Source organism: Schistocerca nitens, chromosome 9 (genome assembly GCF_023898315.1).
Source record: "Schistocerca nitens isolate TAMUIC-IGC-003100 chromosome 9, iqSchNite1.1, whole genome shotgun sequence".
Taxonomy (NCBI): Eukaryota; Metazoa; Arthropoda; class Insecta; order Orthoptera; family Acrididae; genus Schistocerca; species Schistocerca nitens.
The window spans coordinates 194734717-194759417 of NC_064622.1; the positions used below are offsets into that span (position 1 = coordinate 194734717).

Here is a 24701-nt window from a genome sequence, read left to right on the forward strand (position 1 = left end):
CAAGGCTAATGGTGGAAGAACACCATATTGAATTCCAGCATTACCGCTGGAGAGCGTCACGAACTTTAAAATCATTTTCCTCCAGGTGTCCGGGTACTTTTGATCACATAGTGTACATATCATTTGAAAATTTTTCCTGCTTCAGAACATGCTTTCTTCGTCAAATCCCACCTGCAATAGCCTTAAGCTTGTAGCTGAGATAAATGTGATGTTCTAGTTCTCGAATAGAACTAGTATTGAAACTTCCTGGCTGATTAAAACTGTGTGCCGGACCGAGACTCGAACTCGGGACCTTTGCCTTTCGCGGCCAAGTGCTCTACCAACTGAGCTACCCAAACACGACTCACGCCCCGTCCTCACAGCTTTGCTTCTGCCAGTATCTCGTCTCATTCTGAAACTAGTATTCACAACCTGCTCATTCATTTTAAATTAAACAAATACAGAGCTGTGCTCGAGGACACGACGCAGCTCATATTGCTTGGCAATGTCGGTGCTGGCAATTTGTTGGTGACGCGTTTCAAGCGATTTACCGGCGAGTCACTGTGCAATCGCGCCGTCTGCGGAACCCTTTTCAACCATACAGGAAGTAATCCGCAGTCAACCGGCTACGAACTCGCAGCGGCAACGGGTTTCATTTGGGTCGCTCCGTGTACAGAGAATCTTGAGGGAGGATCTTAATGGGAAATGCCCTTAAGCTTTGCTCCCAACAGACGCCGCGCCACAGAATAGAGAATGTACGGAATAGAAACTAGACTGCAATCTATCATCCTAAACTCAGTGCGCATGGATGAAGTACTGCCATGTTAATGAAACCGAGTAAACAGCTGTGTCTGAAGCCAAAGGCGAACGGATAAATTTTGTTTATTTTATTATTTATGTATTTTAGCTGCTGGCCTTACCTACAGGTCAATTAGTTGGGTGTACTGTTAAAGTAAGAAACATACAATGAGCAGTAGTAAGAGAAATACTACACAGGAAACTAACGAGCAGTTCCCACAAAGCAGTATGAGAAAAATAAATTTTCCGATTTTATTGCCGTAAACAGTAAAAATTCATTAAACTGTAAAAAAATCTTCAGTTTCAACATTTCGTTGGCAGGTAACAGCAACTTTATTTAAATTCCTTAAAGCGTTTATTAATGGTTATGTCAACAGCTGCAGTATTTATTACGCAACTAGTTTCGAACCTTACAGGTCCATTTTCAAGCCTAGCCTACTGAGGCTGCACTGACAGTGCCTGATCTTAATAATAAACATTGAGTGGCAACATATGCTCTATAAATATTTGCAGGAAAAATGCCACAATCCACACGTCTGTTACCAAGTCAAAAGTTTATTTTGACTTGGTAACAGGCATGTGTGGATCGTGGCAGTCATCCTGCAGAGATTTATAGAGCATATGTTGACACTCAATGTTTATTATTAAGATCAGGCACCGTCAATACAGCCTCAGTGGGCCAGTCTTGAAAATGAACCTGTAAGGCTCAAAAATAGTCACCTAAAAAATATTGCAACTTTTGGCATAATCATTAATAAACACTTTAAGGGACTGTAAAAAATATTGTATGTATTTGAAGCAAAGCTACTTCAGCTCCTGGAGACGGTTTTTTGTTAGAGGTTCTCCTTTTTATTGTAAAAAATTTAAAATGACTTACTTCGCTACTGTATATAATACCTGCCCTTCAGTTCTGAAGAAACTAATTGGGGCACAAAATTGATTTCTTTCATATCTTATAGTCTCGTATTACAGCTCTGTGATGAAGTGTCTACTTTTTCAATATATGTCATAATTACTGTGATACGGTTTTTAATTTCCTAGTACCCTGCAGCATAAAATTTGAAGGGTTTGTAGTGAAAAATGTGGTTACTGACAACGTTTGGTTCATTTTAGGTGATATGTTGCTGTGTACTAAATGTAGCTAACACAGCAAAATTGTTTTTAAAATTCGCAGGGAAATCACATCTCGCTACAGTATGAAGAAAATAGAAGTTAATTTGAGCGTGTTGCCAGATGGCATCATGTGCAAGTAGCCTGCAGCTCAATTGGGAATAGTTGACGCAAATAGACGCACATTTCCCAGATTGGCGATTGTGGTTTATCGTTTTACTTACTGCTAGAAGAAAATAATGACGATCAAGACATTCTGCACCAACAGTTACCTAATGGAAAAACTGAAACACAAATCATATTTATGACAAAAGCTTGACTAAAGTTTCTTTGTGACGCTTATCAGTCATCACTTATAAAACGGATGTGATTCATGTTATATGACTGTTAGAGTGAACTTACAGGTCTGGGCTTAATTCAGAAAATATGTATAAATTAAAGTTTAATGTAGCCTACTGTTTTTATTTAAAGTAATACCTATGGTAATTCAAAATAAATTTGCTGACTGAGAATATCCTGGCACTGGCTGTGTTAGGTGTACATACACTATGTATTGATGATATATGAAAATTTGTGCAGGACCATGACTCAAACCTGGATTTCATGCTTCCTGCTTATCTTAACTGCCTTAACAACTTTGGCAGTCTGTGTATGATAATGCCTCTCGAATTAATTTCAGACAGATGTCAGTCATACTTAATGACTGTTCACCTTGACATGCAAGTAAATAATACATATGTGTTTCTTCCAAGTCGAAAACATAAAAATTCCAGCACAGATAGAAACAATGAAACTCCCGCAGGGTGTCCCACAACAACTGTCGATTTTGGATGTGAAGTTGATTTATCAGCTCACAGCCCCAGAAAAGGAAAAATTAAGAATCAAACTAAAATTGCTGCAAGGAAGAAACTGATATTTACAAAACCAAGTAGCCTCATTATTATGTGAAGCTAAAAGCAATGGTGTTACACAGCTTGCACATGTAAACAGTGATGAATTTAAAAGCTTATGTGATAAGTTTTAACTTGAGATCTGTCACAGCTTTTTTCACAAACATTTCCTACGTAAAATTTTTCATTTGGTCAGATTACTTCCATTTTGTAAAAATGTCCATTTCAAGCCATAGTATTAAGCAGTTATTACTTCGTGTTTACTCGATTTCAATATGGCGTTGAGTGCAATGCTTGAACTTACACAAATCAAAGGAGCCAAAAGAACAAGCAATGAACTGTGGTGGAATTAAAATCAGACTTTAATGCTGGCCACAGTACAAGTGGGTCTTAACATACAGTGCACTGAACACTCCTAACAATGGGCCTCCACAGCCAACGACCCTTGCATGTGCCAATGTTAACACCATGACATAACAACTACAACTGAAATGATCACTGGCACTGGATGTTGACATAGTGGAAGAGCATTGCATGGTCCAATGAATGCTGATACCTCCTTCATCATGCCAATGGGAGGGTGCAAATCCATCATCTTTCAGGGGAACAGCTCGTTGACACCTGTACTGCAGGACGGAGACAAGCTGGCAACAGCTCCATTGCGCTCTAGGGAACATTCATGTGTGCATCAATGGGTCAAATGGAGCTTGTGCAAGGCACCATTATGGTCAAAGAGTATAGTACACTGGTTGCAGACCATGTACACCCCTTCATGATGATCATGTTTCCCAATGGCAGTGGCATTTTTTCAGTGAGATAATGCTCCACGCTATAAGGCCAGGAGTGCGATTGAATAGTTTGAGGAACACAGTGGTGAGTTCCAATTGATGTGCTGACCCCCAACTTGCCAGATCTGAACCCGATCAAACATATCAGGGGATGTGTTAGAATGCGGCATCAAAGCTCATCGTCCCCCTCCCTGGAATTTATGGGAATTATGTGACTTCTGTGTGCAGACATGGTGCCAAATCTCTCTATTTTACTACCAAAGCCTCATTGCTTCCATGCCATTATGCATTGCTACTGTTATCCATGCCAAAGGTGGGGATACCACCTACTAGGTAGGTAGTCATTATGTTCTGGCTGACCAGTAATGTAACACCTCAAGGTGCGGAGAGCCATAAGGACCTAAAGCACACCTATGTCAGTTTTGAGATTTTAGCATACGTGAATGCTCCTGGTGCCCGTTGATCTTCCGGTGAACCAGCTTTGGCTCCGTCATAAGCCCTTATTATATATTTCAACATTTAAGGAAAAACATTCCATCATTTCTCTGATATTCTCTTCCCTATGGGCACAAATCATAATTCTGTTACTCTGTGCTGCTCAATTGTTATATAGGGTTCCCAACAGTGTCTACATCACATACATAGTAGCACTTCGTAACAGAAGGTAGATTGGCAATACTGCAACATATTGTTCATTGGAGCCTTGGGAGGCCACACGGGTCATTTCCCCAGAGTTTGTAGGTGCCTTACCAACCTTCAAACACAAAGTCTTAACCTTACTACTACATTTCATACCTGAGGTGGACAGTCAGTTTTATCTGAACCTCAAGCCAAATGTCAATTTTCTTCATGCGGGGCACCATAGCTGTATATTTGTTAAATGGCATTTTGAAATATTCCAAATCTGCTGTTTATTCACAAGTGTTCAATTTATTATACCTTGCCTAATTAGCCAATTTCAGACATTGAGGTTATTTTCAAGTGTATTAGGGGTTGATTCGTTACACAATTATTACCCTGTTAATAAATGGTGATATAGCTGATCTTTTAATAAAACAGGTGTTCCCTAGTTGCAGTGTACATACATATCTGATTACAGCAATATTTCAATTTTTTCACTTTTTATGAAACTTTATAACTGTTACACACGAACTGCAGCTGTCGTGTTTCATTGAGTTTTCCACTTAAACAATAGTTGATATTGTTGACAGTAACTCCATTTTAAACACTGTTACACAAGTTTGTTAGTGGATGTAACCACAACGAAAGTTCAAGAAACAAGTTCTCAAAAAATCTAAATCTTATCCCAGGTTTTTCTCTCATTTTATTTTGACTGGTCATCTAAATAAAATAACTTCTCAAAACATACAGCTGTTTTTTTTTTCTTTGGTAAATACACAACAGAAATGAATACCAGACTGATGGATCAGTGGCTGCACGAAAATGTGAAGAAATGTGAAAGGAAACAATCATTGCAAGGGCCTATTTAGCATACAGGAAAATAATAATAATAATTTCCATGTAATTTAGAAGCATGAACACCAACATTAACCCACTGCCATGTGCACCCGAAAGAGGGACAAAGTTAGGCATGTGGAGTACAAATGTAAGTGGTTTTATTTTCAAAGGGCACAAGTAAACTCACTGAAGGTCATACTTACACTGGGTTGAATCTCACCTTGACTACAGGAAGCTACTAGGTGTGAGACATGTCTGTGCCTATCTAGAGCAGGCAGGCAGTGTTTAGTGTTTACATTGGCTACGCTTTTAGTCCATGTGACTAATTGAGGGTTGAAAGCGCAAAAGAGTTCCATTTTTAAACACAGAGAAGTGAGCTGATAGCTGTGAGGGTGAGAAACTACCCTTTAATATGATGGCACATAAAAGGTGCCGATTTGGAGGATATTGGGGATCAAACATGAGGGTCAGAGTTTGACCAAACTTTGGACAACTTGTGATCAAAGAAGGCAGAAGGGATGGATAACATATATAACACAGCTATTAAATTTCTAAAGTTATTGGGTAAAGTAGCAGAAAAATAATTATTTAAATTAGTGTACAGAATGTTTGATACTGGAGACATGTCACCAGACATTCAAAAGAATATCATCCACACAGTCCTGAGGATTGCAAAAGCATATGAATATCAGAAGTATTGCACAATTAGATTGAATGCGCATGCTGATAAGAATAATTTACAATGGAATGAAAATGCAACTTTATGTTCTGTTTGATAACAATAAACTCGGCTTTAGGGAAAGTAAAAGCACCAGAGAGGTGTTCAGCCATTTTACTTTATAATAGAAGCAATCAGTATGGAAAATCAAGACTTCTCATAGCAGTTGTCAACACAGAGAAAGTATTTTACAGTATAAAGTAGTGCGAGAGGTCTGAAATCCCCAGAAAAATATATACATGGATGATACATAAAAAAAAGAAAAACCAGCGGGCACCAATAATAAAGGAAGACCGAGAACAAAGTACACCAATTAAAAAGTACATAAGGGAGGAATACAATCTTTCTCCTGTGCTGTTCAATCTTTACAGTGAAGACGTAATTACAGAAGTTAGATTTGTAACTGACTAACCGAAAAGACTTTATTTGCCTCACTTCAGAAAACAATTCTGTGAAACAAGGCAAGAAAGTATTTTCATTTAGTTAATTCAATATACAGTGTTTCACAAAGACACCAAAGTTGAATCAATTAAAAATTAGAACTGAGATTAAAATTCAGGGTAAAGCATAAAATTCACTGGTGACATTCCTCCTGTGAGTGAAAGTGAGGAGGAACGCAGGGCCTGTAGAATAGCACAAAAAGTGTAATGAGTGCAGAATGTGTATTGAAGGTAAACTGCAGAAACCCAATAGTACAGATGAGGAACATAAATTAGATTAGTAATAAACTCTATTTACAAATTGGGCACCACCTAGCTGACTTAAGTGCAGGCATTTTGCTACCTAGGAGGCAAAATAACTTTTAATGTATGAAGCAAAAAAGGAGACAAGGACAGTCAAATGGGTCTTCCTTGCTGAAACAAGTGATGTTGTATGAAACATAGGATTGAATTTCAGAAACCTGCTTCTGATAATGTATGTAAAAAAACCAGGAAGAAAAAAAATCAAAAGTTTTTCAAACATGGTATTACAGAACAATGTTTAAAATTAAGTGAATCAGTCTATGGAAACTCCAGGATGGTATGTAACAATACTACGAAAAGGATAGTTGCTACTCATCATGAAGTGGAGATGTAGAGCTGCGGATATGCACAGCAAAAAGGCTATCACAACATAAGCTTGGAGGGGGAGGGAGGGGGGGGAGGGGAGCAGAAAAGAAGAGAAGTAAAAGGACTGGGTCCGTTGGTGCGACAGAGGGCTGCGTAGTGCTGGAATGGGAACAGGGAAGGGTCTGCATGGGTGAGGACAATGACTAATGGAGGTTTAAGACAAGAAGTTTACAGAAACATAGTATATATTGCAGGGAGGGTTGCCACCTGTGCAATTCAGAAAAGCTGGTGTTGATGGGAAGGATCCATATGGAACAGGCTGTGAAGAATTTAATTCAGTTGCTCTAGTCCTGGGTGGTACTGAGTTATGAGGGGAATGCTCCTCTGTGGCTGGACAGTGAGACTTTGGGAGGCGGTAGGAGACTGGAAAGATAACGTACAGGAGATTTCTTTTTGTACAAGGTCGGGAGGATAATTATGGTGTGTGAGGGCCTCTGTGAGACCTTTGATGTATTTTGAGGGGGACTGCTGGTTACTGCATATGTGATGACTACTTTTGGCTAGGAAGTGGAGATATTGGTGGTGGTTAGTAGGTTTGATGTAGAGAGAGCTACTGATGTGGCAATCTTTGAGGTGGAAGTCAACATCCAGGAAGGTGGCTTGTTGGGTTGAGTAAGACCAGGTGGAACAAATGGGGGAGAAACTGTTGAGGTTCCAGAAGAATGTGGATATGCTGTACTCACCCTCAATCCAGATCGCAAAGATGTCACAATGAATCTGAATCAGGTGAGGGGTTAGGATTCTGGGTGTTAAGGAAGGATTCCTCTAGATGACCCATGAACAGGATGGTATAGAATAGTGCCATGTGGGTGCCCATAGCCATACCCAAATTTGTTTGTAGGTAATGCCTTCAAAGGAGAAGTAATTGAAGGTGAGGACATAGTTGGTCATGGTGACTAGGAAGGAGCTTGTTTGTTTGGAATCTTAGGACATTGGCAAATGTACTATTCAAAAGTGGTAAGGCCATGGACATTAGCAATGACAGTGTAAAGGGAGGTGGCATCAATAGTGACAAGCAGGGCATCATGTGGTAAAGGGACAGGAACTGTGGAGAGTCGGTGGGGGAAATGGTTGGTATCTTTTATATGGGAGGATAGGTTTTGGGTAATAGGCTGAAGGCGTTTATCTGTGACAGCAAAGATTCTCTCAGTGGGGGAACAGTAATGGGTCACAATGGAGTGTCCTGCGTGGTTGGGTTTATGGACTTGATGAGCATGTAGAAGGTATGAGTGTGAGGAGTGATAGGGACTGGCAGAGAGACTGACTCCAGGGAATGGTTCTGGGATGGACCTAAGGATTTGAGGAGACTGCTGGGTTTCTGGAATGGGGTCAATGTGGCAAGGTTTGTACGTGGATGTATCTGACCGCTGGTGGAGTCCTTCTACCAGGTAATCCTAGTGGTTCAAAACAACCACAGTTAGGATTATAAGGGTTGAGTTTTTAGATGGTAAATTTTGGTTATTTCTGCAGATGTAAGGTTAGTTTGCATGTTCAGGGATTTGGGGAATGATAGTGAGGCAAGGTTCAAGGTTAAGAAATTCTGGGAAGTTAACAGGAAGTGTTTTGAGGGCAGCGGGGGTGAATCACAGTTGGATGGAGGAGAGAACTGAGTCAGGCAGTGTTCAACATTGGCCTTTGGTTGAGTCTGATTGGTAGGGTTGGTGGTGAAAAAGTGTTTCCACTGTAGGGACCGGGAGAGGGAGAGAAGGTCTTTAACAAGTCCTGTATGATTGTAGGTGGGGCAGAAGGTGAGGCCCTTGGAAAGGACTGATATTTCTGTGGGGCTAAGGCTTCTAGAGGAAAGGTTCATGACTGTTTAGAGTCTGTTTAGGTTCTGGATTCTGTGTGGTGGTGGGAGGGAGTTTTGGAGGGTGGGGTAAATGTAGTAGGTCTGTGAGACAGGGTTTGTCAGCTATGTGGGGAAGTGGGGGGGTTTCGAGGTTGTTGTAGAGATGGTGGACAGTGGTACTCCAAGGCAGGAGTAGGAAGTGAGCAGGATGGAGAGTTTTGTGAGGTGGCATTGTGCATGTTGCTCTAGTTCCTGGAGGGCAAGAGCTTCAATGAGTATTATGGATTCCAGGAATTTGGAATTGCGTAGCAGGAGAATTTAACATGAAGAGAGAAGGTATTGCACAGAGGTTTGGGCTTGGTTGATATGGTTATGCAGGACTATGTTGGTGAGGGCTAGGGATTGATGGAATCTGGACAGGTAGAGGTCACTGTGGAAGGAGGAATGGGTAGCCAGAGATGGGTAATTTGTTGGTAAGGCAATTTGGAAGGATTCATGTGCTAAGCAACAATACAGAAATAGTATGTGGACCTGGATTCTGGCAAGGGATAAGGAGACTTTTCTGTATTGGTGCAGATGGAAGGAGCAAGGATTCATGGTGGTGACAAAATGAGAAAAATTACTAAATAACATAGAAATACATAAAAAAATTCACAAAAATACACTCAAATACGCAGAAAAAGTCACAAGAAGATAGTCAATGATAGTTAAAGGCTAAAAGTCACTGAAATTGGCATGAAGTCACAATGAGATCAAAGAAAAGACATAACTTAAAAAAATATTTTACTGTGGGTGGCAGGTCTGAGAATGAATAAATGTGAAGAAGGGGAACAGCACATGTGACTGGATGAGGTGAAAGTAGTGGGTGTGAAGTGGGACAGAGTAGAGAAAGAGTGGGAGGTATGGAGGGGTTCATAGGACGAGATACAAGATCAGCACCAGGGAGGTGTGGGAAATAACAGGTGAAATTGCAGGATAGTGATGCAGGGAGAGAGATCAATTTGAAGGTATAGAATCAATGATATCAGAGAGAATAATGTGAGACATAAGATGCTGCACCAACAATCAGCATGGTCTTGTAGCCATCTGTTGTGGGTGGCCGGGACAGTTGATACAGTGTGACTCTTAAGGAGGAGGAGATTAGTGTTTAACGTCCCGTCGACAACGAGGTCATTAGAGACGGAGCGCAAGCTCGGGTGAGGGAAGATTGGGGAAGGAAATCGGCCGTGCCCTTTCAAAGGAACCATCCCGGCATTTGCCTAAAGCGATTTAGGGAAATCACGGAAAACCTAAATCAGGATGGCCGGAGACGGGATTGAACCGTCATCCTCCCGAATGTGTGACTCTTAAGAAGAGCATGCAGGGCAAAGATAAACACAGGAAAGAAGAGATAGAGGGATGGACATTGGGTACGGTAACAAAGGAAAACAGCACTGGGCTAACACACACACACACGAACGAACGAACGACTGCAGTCTCTGTCAGTCAAAGCCACACTGTGGGCAGCAACAACAGTGCATGATGGGGGAGAGAACTGGGTGGAGGTAAGGAGGAGGCTGTAGTGGGGAGGGGGAGGGATGGCAGGGTGGGTGTGGGGGACAGTGAATCGCTGTTGGGGAGCATGAGATACGAGGTGGAGGGAGGGTATGGCAGCTAGGTGTAATCAGGAGGTTAGAAGGTGGGCGGGGGAGAGGTGGGGGGTAGCAGAAAAGGAGAAAAGGAAAGATACTGGATGCATTGATGGAATAGAGGACTGTGTAGTGCTGGAATGGGAACAGGGAAGGGGCTGGATGGTTGAGGACCATGACTAACGAAGGTTGAGGCCAGGAGGGTTATGGAAATGTAGGATATATTGCAGGGAGAGTTCCCACCTGTGCAGTTCAGAAAAGCCATATGGCATAGGCTGTGAAGCAGTCACTGGAATGAAGATTGTCATGATGGGTGCCATGCTCAGCAACAGGGTGGTCCAGCTGTTTCTTGGCCACAGTTTCTTGGTGACCATTCATGTGGACAGATAGCTTGTTGTCTGTAACGCTCACACAGAATACAGCATAGTGGTTGCAGCTTAGATTGTAGATCATGTGACTGGTTTCACATGTAGCCCTGCCTTTGATGGGATAGCTGATGTTTGTGACTGGACTGGAGTAGGTGGTGGTGGGAGGATGTATGGGACAGGTCTTCCATCTAGGTCTATTACAGGGATATGGCCATGAGGTAAGAGATTGGGAGCGGGGGACGAATATATTGTATAGGTTTGGTGGATGGTGGAATACCACTGATGGAGCGAGATTTGTTTTTGTACAAGGTTGGGAGGATAATTATGGTCTGTGAAGGCCTCAGTGAGATCTTCAATATATTTCGAGAGGGTTTTCTCATCACTGCAAATGTGATGACCATGGGTGGCTAGGCTGTATGGAGGGAACTGTTTGGAGTTGGATTGGTGGCAGTTGTTGAAGTGAAGGTATTGGTGGTAGTTAGTAGGTTAGAAATGGACAGGGGTACTGATGTGGTCATCTTTGAGGTGGAAGCCAACATCCAGGAAGGTGGCTTGTTGGGTTGAATAGGACCAGATGAAACAAATGGGGGAGAAGCTGTTGAGCTTCTGGAGGAATGTGAATAGGGTTTCCTGACCCTTGATCCACATTGCCAAGATATCATCAATGAATCTGAACCAGGTTAAGAGTTTATGATTCTGGGTATTACCCGGACTATATTCATCTAGTATTGGAGATGAGAGTACTTGGCAACTTCCACAAACTTAAAATATAATTTCAAACATATTCAAAACTTTTTCAGTAATGTACCAGTTGTGTCTCTTCTGCCACCCCCCCCCCCCTCCACACACACACACACACACACACACACACACACACACACACACACACACACACACACACACACACACACAGACTTTATCAGTTAATACATTTTTAGCTGTTCAGATTAGGTATGACAATTTCATTTATAACTTCTTTATGAGTAGCTTTACTCAACACACTTTTCAGCTATTATGTGCAAATACTGCTGAATGCATCTGCAAAAATATATCACTGTAGGACACGTAGCCATAGAGATATGACATCATAAACACTGAGAAGTGTGAAAACCTAGTGTAAAGGATGAGCCAGACAATAAGGGATTTTACTTTATTATATGAGCCTCAAACCGGTAACTTCATTTTTCCATTACGGCCAAGCCACGGCCGGCAGTGTTAGCTGCCTGTAAATTCTTTCGTCCCACGGTCTAGTAACAGGAAGTCAGCACCGAGGAAGGGCACCTTGATCACGCGCCTCTCTCATGTGCTTACGAGGTAACGCCGCCCCAGGCGTCGCTTAGCAGGCAACGCTCTGGAAAGTTCCATGCCGCCCGCACGGTTTGCTCGGTCCTGACCAATCAGGGTGGAGGAAGCCGCGTGGTGCGTCGAATATACCCGGCCGCCCGTCGCCGGGCCCCCTCTCTTGTATTCTTGCTCACCCGCGAGTCGGATGCGCGTCCTGTAGCACTGAACTTCTCCCGGTGCTACGGCACTGTGGACTTAGCTTTGGCAGACACAACTTTCGGTAGCTTCGCGAACAATGTTCGCCAAATTATAAGCTCTGGCTCACCCTCACCTCCCTAGGCCTATGTATCCCCTTTCATCATGCTTTAGCCAATAAATGGCCTTTCTCTAAAAATTACCCTATTATTCCGCAACGCCCACCGCCTGCCCATACCCGCCATCCTGTACACTAGCTGTGGATGAATAATCCATAACTAATAAAACCAGCATAGTTAGGGTTTTGCATCTACACTCATGTAAAGGCTTCAGATACTCAATGTCAAACACTTCACACATTAATTCATTTGTAACAAGACATTTGAAGCAATTATATGCATTAGAGTCCTATTGTTTAAATAATTTCTCTGTATCTCTCTCTTTTTGGGTGTGTTTACTGGTCCCTTCTAACCAGTCCACATATTTCAAATAACTTCCGGGAATTCAGCCAGGTAACACTTTCAGTGATCACCAAAATATCGGCGGTCACTGAAAGTGTTATCTGGCTGAATTCCCAGAAGTTATTTGAAAGTTGTATATGCCAGGAGAAACTCAGGTCTCCCAGTCCACATATGACTGGCATCCCATCCTCCATGCTAAAAAGGGTGCAGTTAGTGGTATAACCATGAAAAAAGAAACCACATGCTAGCAAATTATGATGAATTACCATCAACAGATATTCATGGAAATTAAGTTATATTAGGTGAAATCTAATGCAAATCCCCTACTACCTGCAGAGGCAGATTGGTAATATCATGTAGAAGTAAAAGGAAAACAGATTGCAGGGAAGACAACAATCTGAATATATATGCTGTTTATTGAGGTGGTTAGATGTAATAGCTACACAGAGGTGTCAAGCAAAACTCAGTGAAGAAACTGGAAACTAAGCATGAATTCAACTGAAAGCTTGGTGATTTTATTAAATTCTGATAATAGCGATTATGCTGCAGTATGTGGGCTTCATAGCCAAATCAATGAATACCAATAAGTACTGCCCACTTTTGCCAGTGTAAAAATTACTGAATGTACTCTGATGTTCCAATTAAATTATACATAGCTAATTGTGACAAGCAGAGCAGCAACAAATACTTCAAAACAATAATGAGAAGCTATTAGTCAAAATGAATAATTGCCTACAAACAATGGTTCCGCAAAATATTGTGTACTTGGACATAATATGTGCTATTGTTCTTGTTTCACTACTGTGATAATCTCAGTCCTGTGATACTGCATCTGCTGCAGCAATGTCACTATGCTCTTCTGCTCGTTAAGGAACCATACTAAAACTTCTCATTCTTTCTAAAGCGAACACGTACAGTAAATGGCATATTTTTTTCCGTTTTAAAAATCCTTATTCTTATTAGCTTAAATGATTTGCAGATCAGTCAAAGTTTCCTTGTGATGTGTATCATCACAGTCTCCAAGGGAATTCTCATGCATGCATACACACATTTATCTCATGCATGCAGACACACATTTAAGGCAGTTAGTTACAGTATTGACAAAATTTATGGAAGAAGTTAATTTATAATAGTCTCAGATACAAAAAAAATAATAATTTATAGCAAACAAGCAAATACATTTTCAAATATAGAACAATACAAGTACAAAAATTATGTTTTTCTCAAAATATATGGAAGCAATTACATTTCTTTTAATGATAAAAATATTATCACATAGCTCTGCATGTAACAGGTAAATTTTACTTTGATGATGTGATATAGCTCGAATGTGAAGTTAATGTCCAATAGTAGTTTCAGAGTAAAGCCAGATTTTTAAAACAAATCTCTTTGCAACATCAGTGATGTTTAAATGGATGTATTTTAAAACCTTCTGCAAACATTCATAAAATAATTTGTGGCAAAAATATAATTATAAAAATATATTTTGTAAAAATGAGCCAAAAAGGGCTTGTGTAGTATATGCTACCAAGAAATTGCCACAAAAGCTGTTTTGCATTCTTCGGCAAATCATCAACGTCAAGAGTTAATTATTTACTGGAAGGTAAACCATGTTTACAAATTTATTATCATTTTCTCCTGAATAGGATCAAATATTCCAGGAAAATGTTTCATTTTGGCTTTAAGCTCCAAAGAGATATGGCACATTTATGACAGATAAAACAAAGAATACAATGCAAATTGAAGTCTAACATAAATAGTGTACAGGAGTTACAGCAATAAGCTGCATACAATCCATGTGTTGTACATTATAACCTTATAATGAAGTCATTTGCTTTGACTTCTGTTTATTTAAATTCATATATAACCATACTGACATTATTGTTTATACAAGACAAAATTGAAACCATTGGAATGAATCAGTTGACAAGATAGAGTTGAATATAGAACTCAATGATCAGTATTTCTGCAACTAATTATGAATATGGCTTTTTGATGGCCACTACTGAAGTGTTGTCTTCATTGGATACTACAAGTAAAGTTATGCTTCTCCTTGTATTGGAAAATTCACAAACACACTAGTGACTATGACACACTGATAGGCTTGTGCAGTTCATATTTTGCAAAAACTGGTGTGTCTACAGCAATGGAGTCATTTGTTTGAATATTGTGTTCATTCACGAAAGAAACTTTTCCACAAATACAATGCAGCTTCACAAATCTATTGTGAGAAATGCCTGTTTTAAGTTCCTTTGTTTAATGACACATTTATGTTGTTCAAGAGTATCGAAAGTGAACAACTTTAAATGTTCTATGTTTGTGAAAATGTTTTCAGAAGATTCCAGACTTCCATAATACTGTTCAAAGCAGCACTTTGTTAGGGAAGTTGAAAAGTTACGGCATTTCAAAATTATAAAGTGTGGGACAACATTATAATGATTATTGTTACATTTCACTGACATTACACTGATATTAACCTGTCAAACACGCAAAATATATTGCATTTCCACAAACAATTTCTGACTTTTACAGTTTCTTTTGAAAACTATACTCAAATTCCAGACAACCCTCAAAATGAAGAAAGTCATCAGAACACAGCTCTCAGTCATTATTTGATATAGTATCAGTGAGGCTTTGCAGTTCCGACACTGCACGTATCGTTCATGCAAAACTTTAAACTCACAATTATTTTTACACTCTGTAGCACTTTGAAGAAATGCACTTCCAGATGTAGGCACCTTTGACTTCACGCTACAGTGGCTTGAGTACGTGGTCTTTACTCTCTGTCCTTCTGGTGCTGCACATCTCTGACCTGTATTTATGCAGAGTACAACTCAGCATCACAAAACACAGCACAGCCAATGCTAAGAGACCCCAGCGGAGGATCTGGCGTGCAAGGTTCACAGTATGTGTTGCACTGTACAGTATTGAATGCAGGTCAGGAGGAAGTTCATTCATGGCCTATGAAAAAATAAAGAACAATAGCAACATTAGCGTATCATAATTAAAATATTATAATGTGTGGTGTCTGTTCTTTTGGACATGTCTGAAAGAACAGACACCATTTTGATCCAGCAGCCATTATGAATTAAGACACAGAGGAATCACTGAAATTGGCTGCAAGTGGGCATTGACTGAAATCAATGGGTAAGTTGAAAATTTGTACTGGACTGGGATTTGCACCCATGTTTCCTGCTTATTAAGCAGATGCTCTGACCACTATGCCATCCAGACTACCCTAGCATGCCTCCCATCAAACCCATCTCAGTTTGACTCCTGGTCTGGCACAAATTTAATTTGATTTAAATCGACGTCCACTTGCAGCCAATATCTGTAATTTCTTTGTGTATTAATTAAAATACAATTCTTGAGAAAATATGTGGCCCACACAAAGTGCTCTTTCCCATTTCACATCATAGCTAGTTATATTATCTTTTTTGGATTGATTTGGGGGAAGAGACCAAACAGTGAGGTCATCGGTCTTGTTGGATTAGGGAAGGATGAGGAAGGAAGTCGGCCGTGCCCTGTGAAAGGAACCGTCTGGGCATTTGCCTGAAACAATTTAGGGAAATCACAGAAAACCTAACTCAGGATGGCTGGACATGGGATTGAACCGTCATCCTCCAGAATGCGAGTCCAGTGTGCTAACCACTGCGCCACCTCACTCAGTATATTATTTTTAATCAGTGAAAATTTCACTGTTCGTAGCATGATACTTTTTCCCTTTTCTTTCAGTGATGTGTATAGAATAAATTTTGAATATGCATCTACTTTCGAGTACATCTTGTGCTATTGCGGGTTGTCAAATGCTTAATTGAACAGGTCATTTTATGTTCCATGTTATTCTCAGTGTCAGAATATTGAATGCTGATAAATATTTATAATATAGAAAGTTTTACAGAACTTGGAATCAGGTGACGAAACTGTTGTGTGCGCTAATAAATCACCTTGATCTTAATTATACACGTTTTTGTTAAAAGAGAATTGAGCATGTATTACTGAAAATATTGAAAGCATGGAGTTTTCAGTGAGGTCTCTCACATGGGTAAAGGGTGGAGAAAGAACCATAATTAGATGTGTAATGCTGCATAAAAAATTTATGACAGAAGCTGGGAGGATGGTTAACTGATGTTATTTGAAATGTAGAAATAGATCTACTAGTGTTATTCTTATCTCTGACATAGTTTAGAAGTACATGCCCTGGCAGAATCAATCTACACTGGTAGCTGTAACAAGTAGAATACTTTTCTGTTATTTTTAATAGACATCCTTCAGCCTGTGCTGAGCAACACCAATTAAGAGATCACACTGTATGGAATTAATTTTCATCTGAGTGGTTTATGTTATAGATGTGCTCCCAAGACTTTTTTAGCACATTTATTGGGAGAACTGTGATCAGGAGAGGTGGATTTCATGTGGAATGAAAGGCTGCAATGGTAAGAAGTGAAAACGTAAAGCTTTTCAAAGTGAGGTTAGTGTTGCTTGTGGTGGACTTAATGTAAAGAGAAGTGTGAAGGTGATCAACAATCATGTAAGTGCCTAGAGATTTGAAAAACAAAAATATGTAGTTAGAATGATTGAGCTGGTCCAGAAAATTTTGAGTTGGTGAGTTTTTTCTCCATATTGGAATGTCATAGAAACAGAATTATCAATATGTAGGAAATAACCAAATCAGTCATTTTATGATTTCAGTTTAAAACAGAGCTAGTCAATGGTACATAAATTCTCTACTTGATCCATTAATATATTTTGTATAATATAATTTTTCACTTTATTTGCATTCATACAGATCCTGGTGCGTTGTTTGCTTGTGTATTAGTGTAAAAGAGCCCTTTTTCATGTTAATAATACAATTTCACAATTATAAAACACTTTTTACTTCTTATAAACCAGTTACATGAATTTTTATTTCCTTGGCCAGCATATTGAGCATGTTGATGTAGGTTCCACAACTGTAATATTGATTTTGAACAAGATACCAGCACCAGTTGCAAGTTTCTTTTTATTTCAAAAAAGATGACTGGTTTCGGTCCCCAAGACCATTATCTGGTGGCACCAACTTACATTTTTTTTATTTTTTTTAACCCAAAGTACAATGGAATTAATCATATAGAGAAGAATATAACAATAAGCTCAACAGAACTGATCAACCACCATGTTATCCTCAGTCAACTGGCATCATTGGATGCACATATGGAGGAGTATGGGAGTCAGCACACCTCTTACCCATCCATTGTCAGTTTCCAGCATTTGGAGCTGCTGTTACTTGGTCAAGTAGCTCCTCAATTGAAGTCATGAGGCTCAGAGCACCCCAGTTATTCAACAGTACATAGCAGCCTAGATGGTCACACATGCAAGTGCCAATCAGGCCCAATGGTGTTTAGCTTCGGTGGCCCAAAGGGAACCGGTATATCCCCTGCAGCAAGGCCAACCATCAGCAGCAAGAGTAATAAAATAATGTTAAGAAACAGTTCCACCATACACTTCATAACATTAGCAAAATAAAATAAACAATGTTGTATAAACTCCTCCCCTATTAATTCAATGACATATTCAAATAACCTACTGGTTTCTGTGAAATCAGATTTGGTACATTTCAGTTAGTATGATTGTTGATTGCTGTAGGGCTATAAACAGTCTTCTAATAAAGAGAAACATCACCCTTGTCACACTGCCATGCTTTTCTTTACTTTCAATTCCTTTTCCTCTGCAACTTCAATTCATTATTTGATGTGACTGGGTTACAGGTAATAGATATATGAAACAAACTAAATAATATTTAAAAGCAACTCCTCAACAAACATCATAAAAACAGCATGAAATATTACATTGTAAAAAGCTTCTACAATTTAAGAAATCAAGATATGTAACAACCTGAAGGAACACACAATGACTGACAAAAAACACAAGGAGATGGCACTTAAATTAAAGGAGGGGCAAGTTAGAGGGAGGGTCTATAGAGGGCAGAGGGGTAAGCAGGGAGAAGCAAGTAACAATAGGAATACAGGCACATTGGTTTAAAAGTAAAATGAAAAATAGGAAAATATAGTATGTAGAAAAGTAACATGCATAAATAAATACATACATACATAAGAAAAAGATACGTAAAATGTAATGTTATTAAAAGACTAAGGAAAATGGCTGATGCTCAGAAAACCTAAGATGAATTGTGAGTTGATTATGGAAATTTCCTTGCATACTTTGTCATTCGTTCTGTGTTCTCGCTGGACATCTAACATGTAAGTTCATGTTAATGTACCTATTGCTTTAATTGTGTATCAGTTTACACAACATTATTTGTTTCATTATGCAACTCTTCTGCAGTCTGTGGATGAGTGGTTTTTCAACCTCATTTTATTACACTTGCTGTTGATGTCTATGCTATATTCTTCTCTATATGATTGATTTTGTTTTTTTGTAATATGTAGATACCACTGGATAATGGGCTTAGGCACAGGAACCGGTCACGGTTATTAAAATAGAAAAGTGCTACTGGTGCTGTAATTTTATTCACAACAATAACAACAACAATAATACTGATCATCAACATCATCATCCAACATCATAAAATCACAAATGAATTTTCTTGGGTCATCAGTCTTCTTATTGGTTTGAAGCGGCCCACAACAAATTCCTCTCCTATTCTCTAACCCCTTCTTCTCAGAGTAGCACTTGCACATTACATCCTCAATTATTAGTTCAATATACTCCAATAGCTGACCACACATGAGTGGATTTCTGTGACTGATCAGAACCATAGGCCAGTTCTGCAGATGTATCTGATAGATCAGGCCTGCTGACATCAGGCGTGTGAGGCCACGAGCGACACATCTCGGGAGTTTTTATTGTGTGTCACTGCAAGTATATTGTACAGTACAGTATGATGTTATATAGTCATTTTATTTTCTGTAGTACATTTTCACACTTTGAAATAAGTTTACACCCTCAAGAGAAAATATGGATGATGCTATGAAGAAAGTTGTGGCAGTAGCTGCTTGGGCCTTTGTCATGTACAGTATTTTATAATACCTGTAAAATAACGGACATAACACAGTTAAGTGTAATTGCCTACAATAATGAACGTAGGACAGGCAACATTATTTTGACACTCATAGTGTTGGTTTGTACAACTCATTCCACCTCCCTCCATTTATCCCCTTTATACTTCTTTCCAGAGATCTGCACCTTTCTGAGATTATTCCTGAAATTGTTGAAGGTATTTTAAATCCATCCTTGCAACTACAACAAAATGTGTATTTTTGTAATGAAATTTACTTCATTCTATTAAAATGAAGCATCATTAGCAGTCTTTAATGAAACATATTTGCATTCCAGCTTGCTTTCTGCACCTAAAAACATTTCGCTACAATAAATGTTTGTTACTTATGATAATGTTGTCTGCTTGTGTGTTTGAGATCTCCCCTCATGTGGCACTGTTGTTAGTTTTTATAAAACTATGTTCCATGGTTCAAATACAGTCTAGAAATTTTTCAACCATCTCTTTATTTGTCCTACTTTTTTTACACTCTTGTTTGTGTGATGTTTGCTTATCAGTTATTTGGTTGCCATATTAAAATTTGCTTCTTTTGGCAAAAGAAAGCAGGCTTTACCTAATGTCACCTCACTAACATTCTAGTGTAGTTGCAATTGGAGTAGGATACTGAAACAGTGGTTTACTAAATGAGGAACTTAGTTCAAATCAGGTCAAAAGCTTATGAAAAAGAGGTTATTGGCATAAATATAAAAATGTAATTTCTTCACATATCTTGTTACAAAGCCACACTAATTCAGATTTCACCAGCCATCCTCAACTCTTAAAAAATTACATCATTCCACAGTGCATGCTATCCTTTGCTAAAATCATGTTTTGATATCTCAAACTGTTTTTGAGATAGGAGGGATGCAGTGTTGATTTTGTTCTAGCTTTATCACTGAACTGCATGATCACAACTAAATTCGCTACATAAAGCAATTTTCTTAATAAAGACAAGATAGAGACCTTCTCCAAGTCTAAAGAAAAATTCAATAGGTTAGCTAAATTTCATATACAGCATCATATGGCCTAATATGCATCAAATACAAATTCATGGTAACCCCTATTCTTTGTTACAAACTTTTTGAATTTCGGGCAGTATATTACTTATATGTGAGATATTACAATAACTAAGACCGTTAATGAAATGATGTGAACTTCATCATGAAGGTGACATACAAAGCTATGACAGACGTAAAAACCATTTTTTTACTGAATAGTTTCTTTAAAATTGTGAGGAGCGAAAGATTGCAGTGTAGCTGACATGAGCGTGAGATTCTGCTGAAGTAGTGTGTCAGCCATCAGCTCACCAAAAACTCGCATACTTGGTGGAATGAGGAGTCGCAGAAATCCACCCATCTGTGTACCTGCTCAGAGGCCAGAGTCACAGTTCCCAGAACAGCAGGTAATTGTCTCAAATCTATGCCTCCACCTCCACACAGGTGGGGCTGTAGATCTTCAAGAATCTGCCAGAAATGTCTGTGGGCTGTTGCTAAAATCTGTTTGTTTGTGACCAGCTAATCTTCTCCCTCTGTGATGTCTTAACAGATGTTGTATTATCTTGTCCCTTCTTCTCATCAGTGCTTTCCATATGTTCCTTTTTTTGTGATTTTGAGGAGAACCTCCTCATTCCTTACCTTATCAGTCCACTTAATTTTCAACATTCTTCTGTGGTACCACATCTCAAATACTATACATTCTCAGAAATTTCTTCGTCAAATTAAGACCTTTGTTTGATACTAGTAAACTTCTTTTGGCCTCCTTGCCTGTGCTAATGGCCTCCTTGTCATGTTGTCCTTGATTCATCCATAAAGTTTGCTTACAAGGCAGAAAAATTCCTTAACTTCATGATCAATTTTGATGTAATGTTTCTCACTATTCTCATTTCTGCTACACCTCATTATCTTTGCATTTTTCGAGTTTACTCTCAGTTCATATTCTTTACTCATCATAAATATTCATTATGTCCAAATGATCCTTTTATTATTCCTCACTTTCACTGAGGACAGAAATACCATCAGGGAATCTTATTGATGGTATCCTTTCACGTTGAATTTTAATCTCACTCCTTAACCTTTCCTTAATTTCTGTCATTGCTTCTTCAATGACAGACTGAGGAGTAGTGACAAGATTGCATCCTTGCCTTACCCCTTTTTTTTTAATCTGAGCCTTTGCTCTTTATCTTCCAAATCTTATTATCCCTCTTGGTTCTTGTACTTATTGTACATTACATGCCTTTCTCTACAGCTTAACCCTATTTTTCTCAGGATTTTATACATCTTAAACCACTTTACATTTTTGAAAACTTTTTCAGGTTGACAGTCCCCTATTAATGTGATTTTTCTTCAGTCTTGCTTCCATTATCAAGAAAAACATCAGGACTTCTTCTCTTGTGCCTCCAACCTTTCCTAAAGCCAAACTGATCATCATCTAACAGATTCTCAATTTTATTTGCCATTCTTCTGTGTATTATTATTGTCAGCAAGTTGGATGCATGAGTGTTAGGCTGGTGTGTGATGCTATTGCACTTACCTGCACCAGCTATCTTCAGAATTGCATGGATGACACTTTTCCAAAGTCTGATAGTAAGTTGCCAGTCTCATAAATTCTACACACTAACTTGAATAGTCATCTTGTTGCAACTTCCCTCAGTGATTTTAAAAATTCCAATGAAATGTTATGTATCCCTTTTGCCTTATTTAATCTCAAGTCTTCCAAAGCTCTTTTAAATTATGACTAATACTGGATCCCCTGTGTGTCCAATATTGACTCCAATTTCTTCTTGTGTCACATCAGAAAATTCTTTCCCCCTCATAGAGGCCTTCAATGTGCTCTTTCCACGTATTCACTCTCTCCTCTGTGTTTAATATTGGAATTCCCATTGCATTCTTAATGTTTCCCAGCTTGCTTTTAACTTCACCAAAGGTTGTTTTGATTTTTCTTTATGTTGAGCCAGTCTTCTGACTGTAACTGTATCTATTGATATTGATGTTGAGTGGTATCTTTGTTGTGATTTTCTATGCTTTTGGTGGCGATGTGTTGTAGCAGGAAGGAAGAATTGGAACTGATGTGTGTAGAGGACTGTCTTCTTGTGGTGTGGTGATTGAATCTAAGAAGTGGTTATTAAAATAAAGAAGAAACAAACTAAATACCTGTATCTTTTCACTTATTTTTGTCCATTAACCTAATGAATCCAGAAATGTCTTACAAAAAGTAGGAAACGTAATCTTGAAGACCAACTGTGCCAACTACATGAAGAACTAGTATTGGACATTGATGAAAAGTTAAGTGGCAACACAACCATAAACATTCTGACCTAATCTGAAGGAAGAACTCTAATACTGGTATTATTTTTGCTTCTTAAGGTATTGCAAAACATTTATACAAACCAGTTCACTATAACATTGAGATTTGCTAAGCATTATTTTAACTTCAATTTTGTTCTTGTTAATAGAGATTAGGTTAGAACTAATTTCAAGCTTCAAGCACCATGACTTCCTTCAAGCTATAATCACTCATCATCAGGCTGCAAACATATTAATTTGATCCTATTTTGCCCCCCCCCCCCCCCCATGAACCATGGACCTTGCCGTTGGTGGGGAGGCTAGTGTGCCTCAGCGATACAGATAGCCGTACCGTAGGTACAACCACAACAGAGGGGTATCTGTTGAGAGGCCAGACAAACGTGTGGTTCCTGAAGAGGGGCAGCAGCCTTTTCAGTAGTTGCAAGGGCAACAGTCTGGATGATTGACTGATCTGGCCTTATAACAATAACCAAAACGGCCTTGCTGTGCTGGTACTGCGAATGCGAACGGCTGAAAGCAAGGGGAAACTACGGCCATAATTTTTCCCGAGGGCATGCAGCTTTACTGTATGATTAAATGATGATGGCGCCCTCTTGGGTAAAATATTCCGGAGGTAAAATAGTCCCCCATTCGGATCTCCGGGCGGGGACTACTGAAGAGGATGTCGTTATCAGGAGAAAAAAAACTGGCATTCTACGGATCGGAGTGTGGAATGTCAGAACCCTTAATCGGGCAGGTAGGTTAGAAAATTTAAAAAGGGAGATGGATAGGTTAAAGTTAGATATAGTGGGAATTAGTGAAGTTCGGTGGCAGGAGGAACAAGACTTCTGGTCAGGTGACTACAGGGTTATCAACACAAAGTCAAATAGGGGTAATGCAGGAGTAGGTTTAATAATGAATAGGAAAATAGGAATGCGGGTTAGCTACTACAAACAGCATAGTGTACGCATTATTGTGGCCAAGATAGATACGAAGCCCACACCTACTACAGTAGTACAAGTTTATATGCCAACTAGCTCTGCAGATGACGAAGAAATTGAAGAAATGTATGATGAAATAAAAGAAATTATTCAGATAGTGAAGGGAGACGAAAATTTAATAGTCATGGGTGACTGGAATTCGAGTGTAGGAAAAGGGAGAGAAGGAAACGTAGTAGGTGAATATGGATTGGGGCTAAGAAATGAAAGAGGAAGCCATCTGGTAGAATTTTGCACAGAGCACAACTTAATCATAGCTAACACTTGGTTTAAGAATCATGATAGAAGGTTGTATACATAGAAGAACCCTGGAGATACTAAAAGGTATCAGATAGATTATATAATGGTAAGACAGAGATTTAGGAACCAGGTTTTAAATTGTAAGACATTTCTAGGGGCAGATGTGGATTCTGACCACAATCTATTGGTTATGACCTGTAAATTAAAACTGAAGAAACTGCAAAAAAGTGGGAATTTAAGGAGATGGGACCTGGATAAACTGAAAGAACCAGAGGTTGTACAGAGTTTCAGGGAGAGCATAAGGGAACAATTGACAGGAATGGGGGAAAGAAATACAGTAGAAGAGGAATGGGTAGCTTTGAGGGATGAAGTAGTGAAGGCAGCAGAGGATCAAATAGGTAAAAAGACGAGGGCTAGTAGAAATCCTTGGGTAACAGAAGAAATATTGAATTTAATTGATGAAAGGAGAAAATATAAAAATGCAGTAAATGAAGCAGGCAAAAAGGAATACAAACGTCTCAAAAATGAGATCGACAGGAAGTGCAAAATGGCTAAGCAGGGATGGCTAGAG

The 24701-nt window shown here is 39.1% G+C and overlaps 1 protein-coding gene across 1 annotated transcript in view; it reads right to left on the bottom strand.

The window, feature by feature from the left end:
* Positions 1-13785: 13785 nt before the first annotated feature.
* The window catches only part of LOC126203612 (lysosome membrane protein 2-like), a 438898-nt gene continuing 427982 nt past the window's right edge, over positions 13786-24701 (bottom strand). Inside the window, exon 10 of the mRNA XM_049937979.1 lies at positions 13786-15536. Within this exon, the coding sequence (XP_049793936.1) occupies positions 15327-15536 (210 nt within the window). The 3' untranslated portion in view covers positions 13786-15326. The remainder of the gene's footprint in view (positions 15537-24701) is intronic.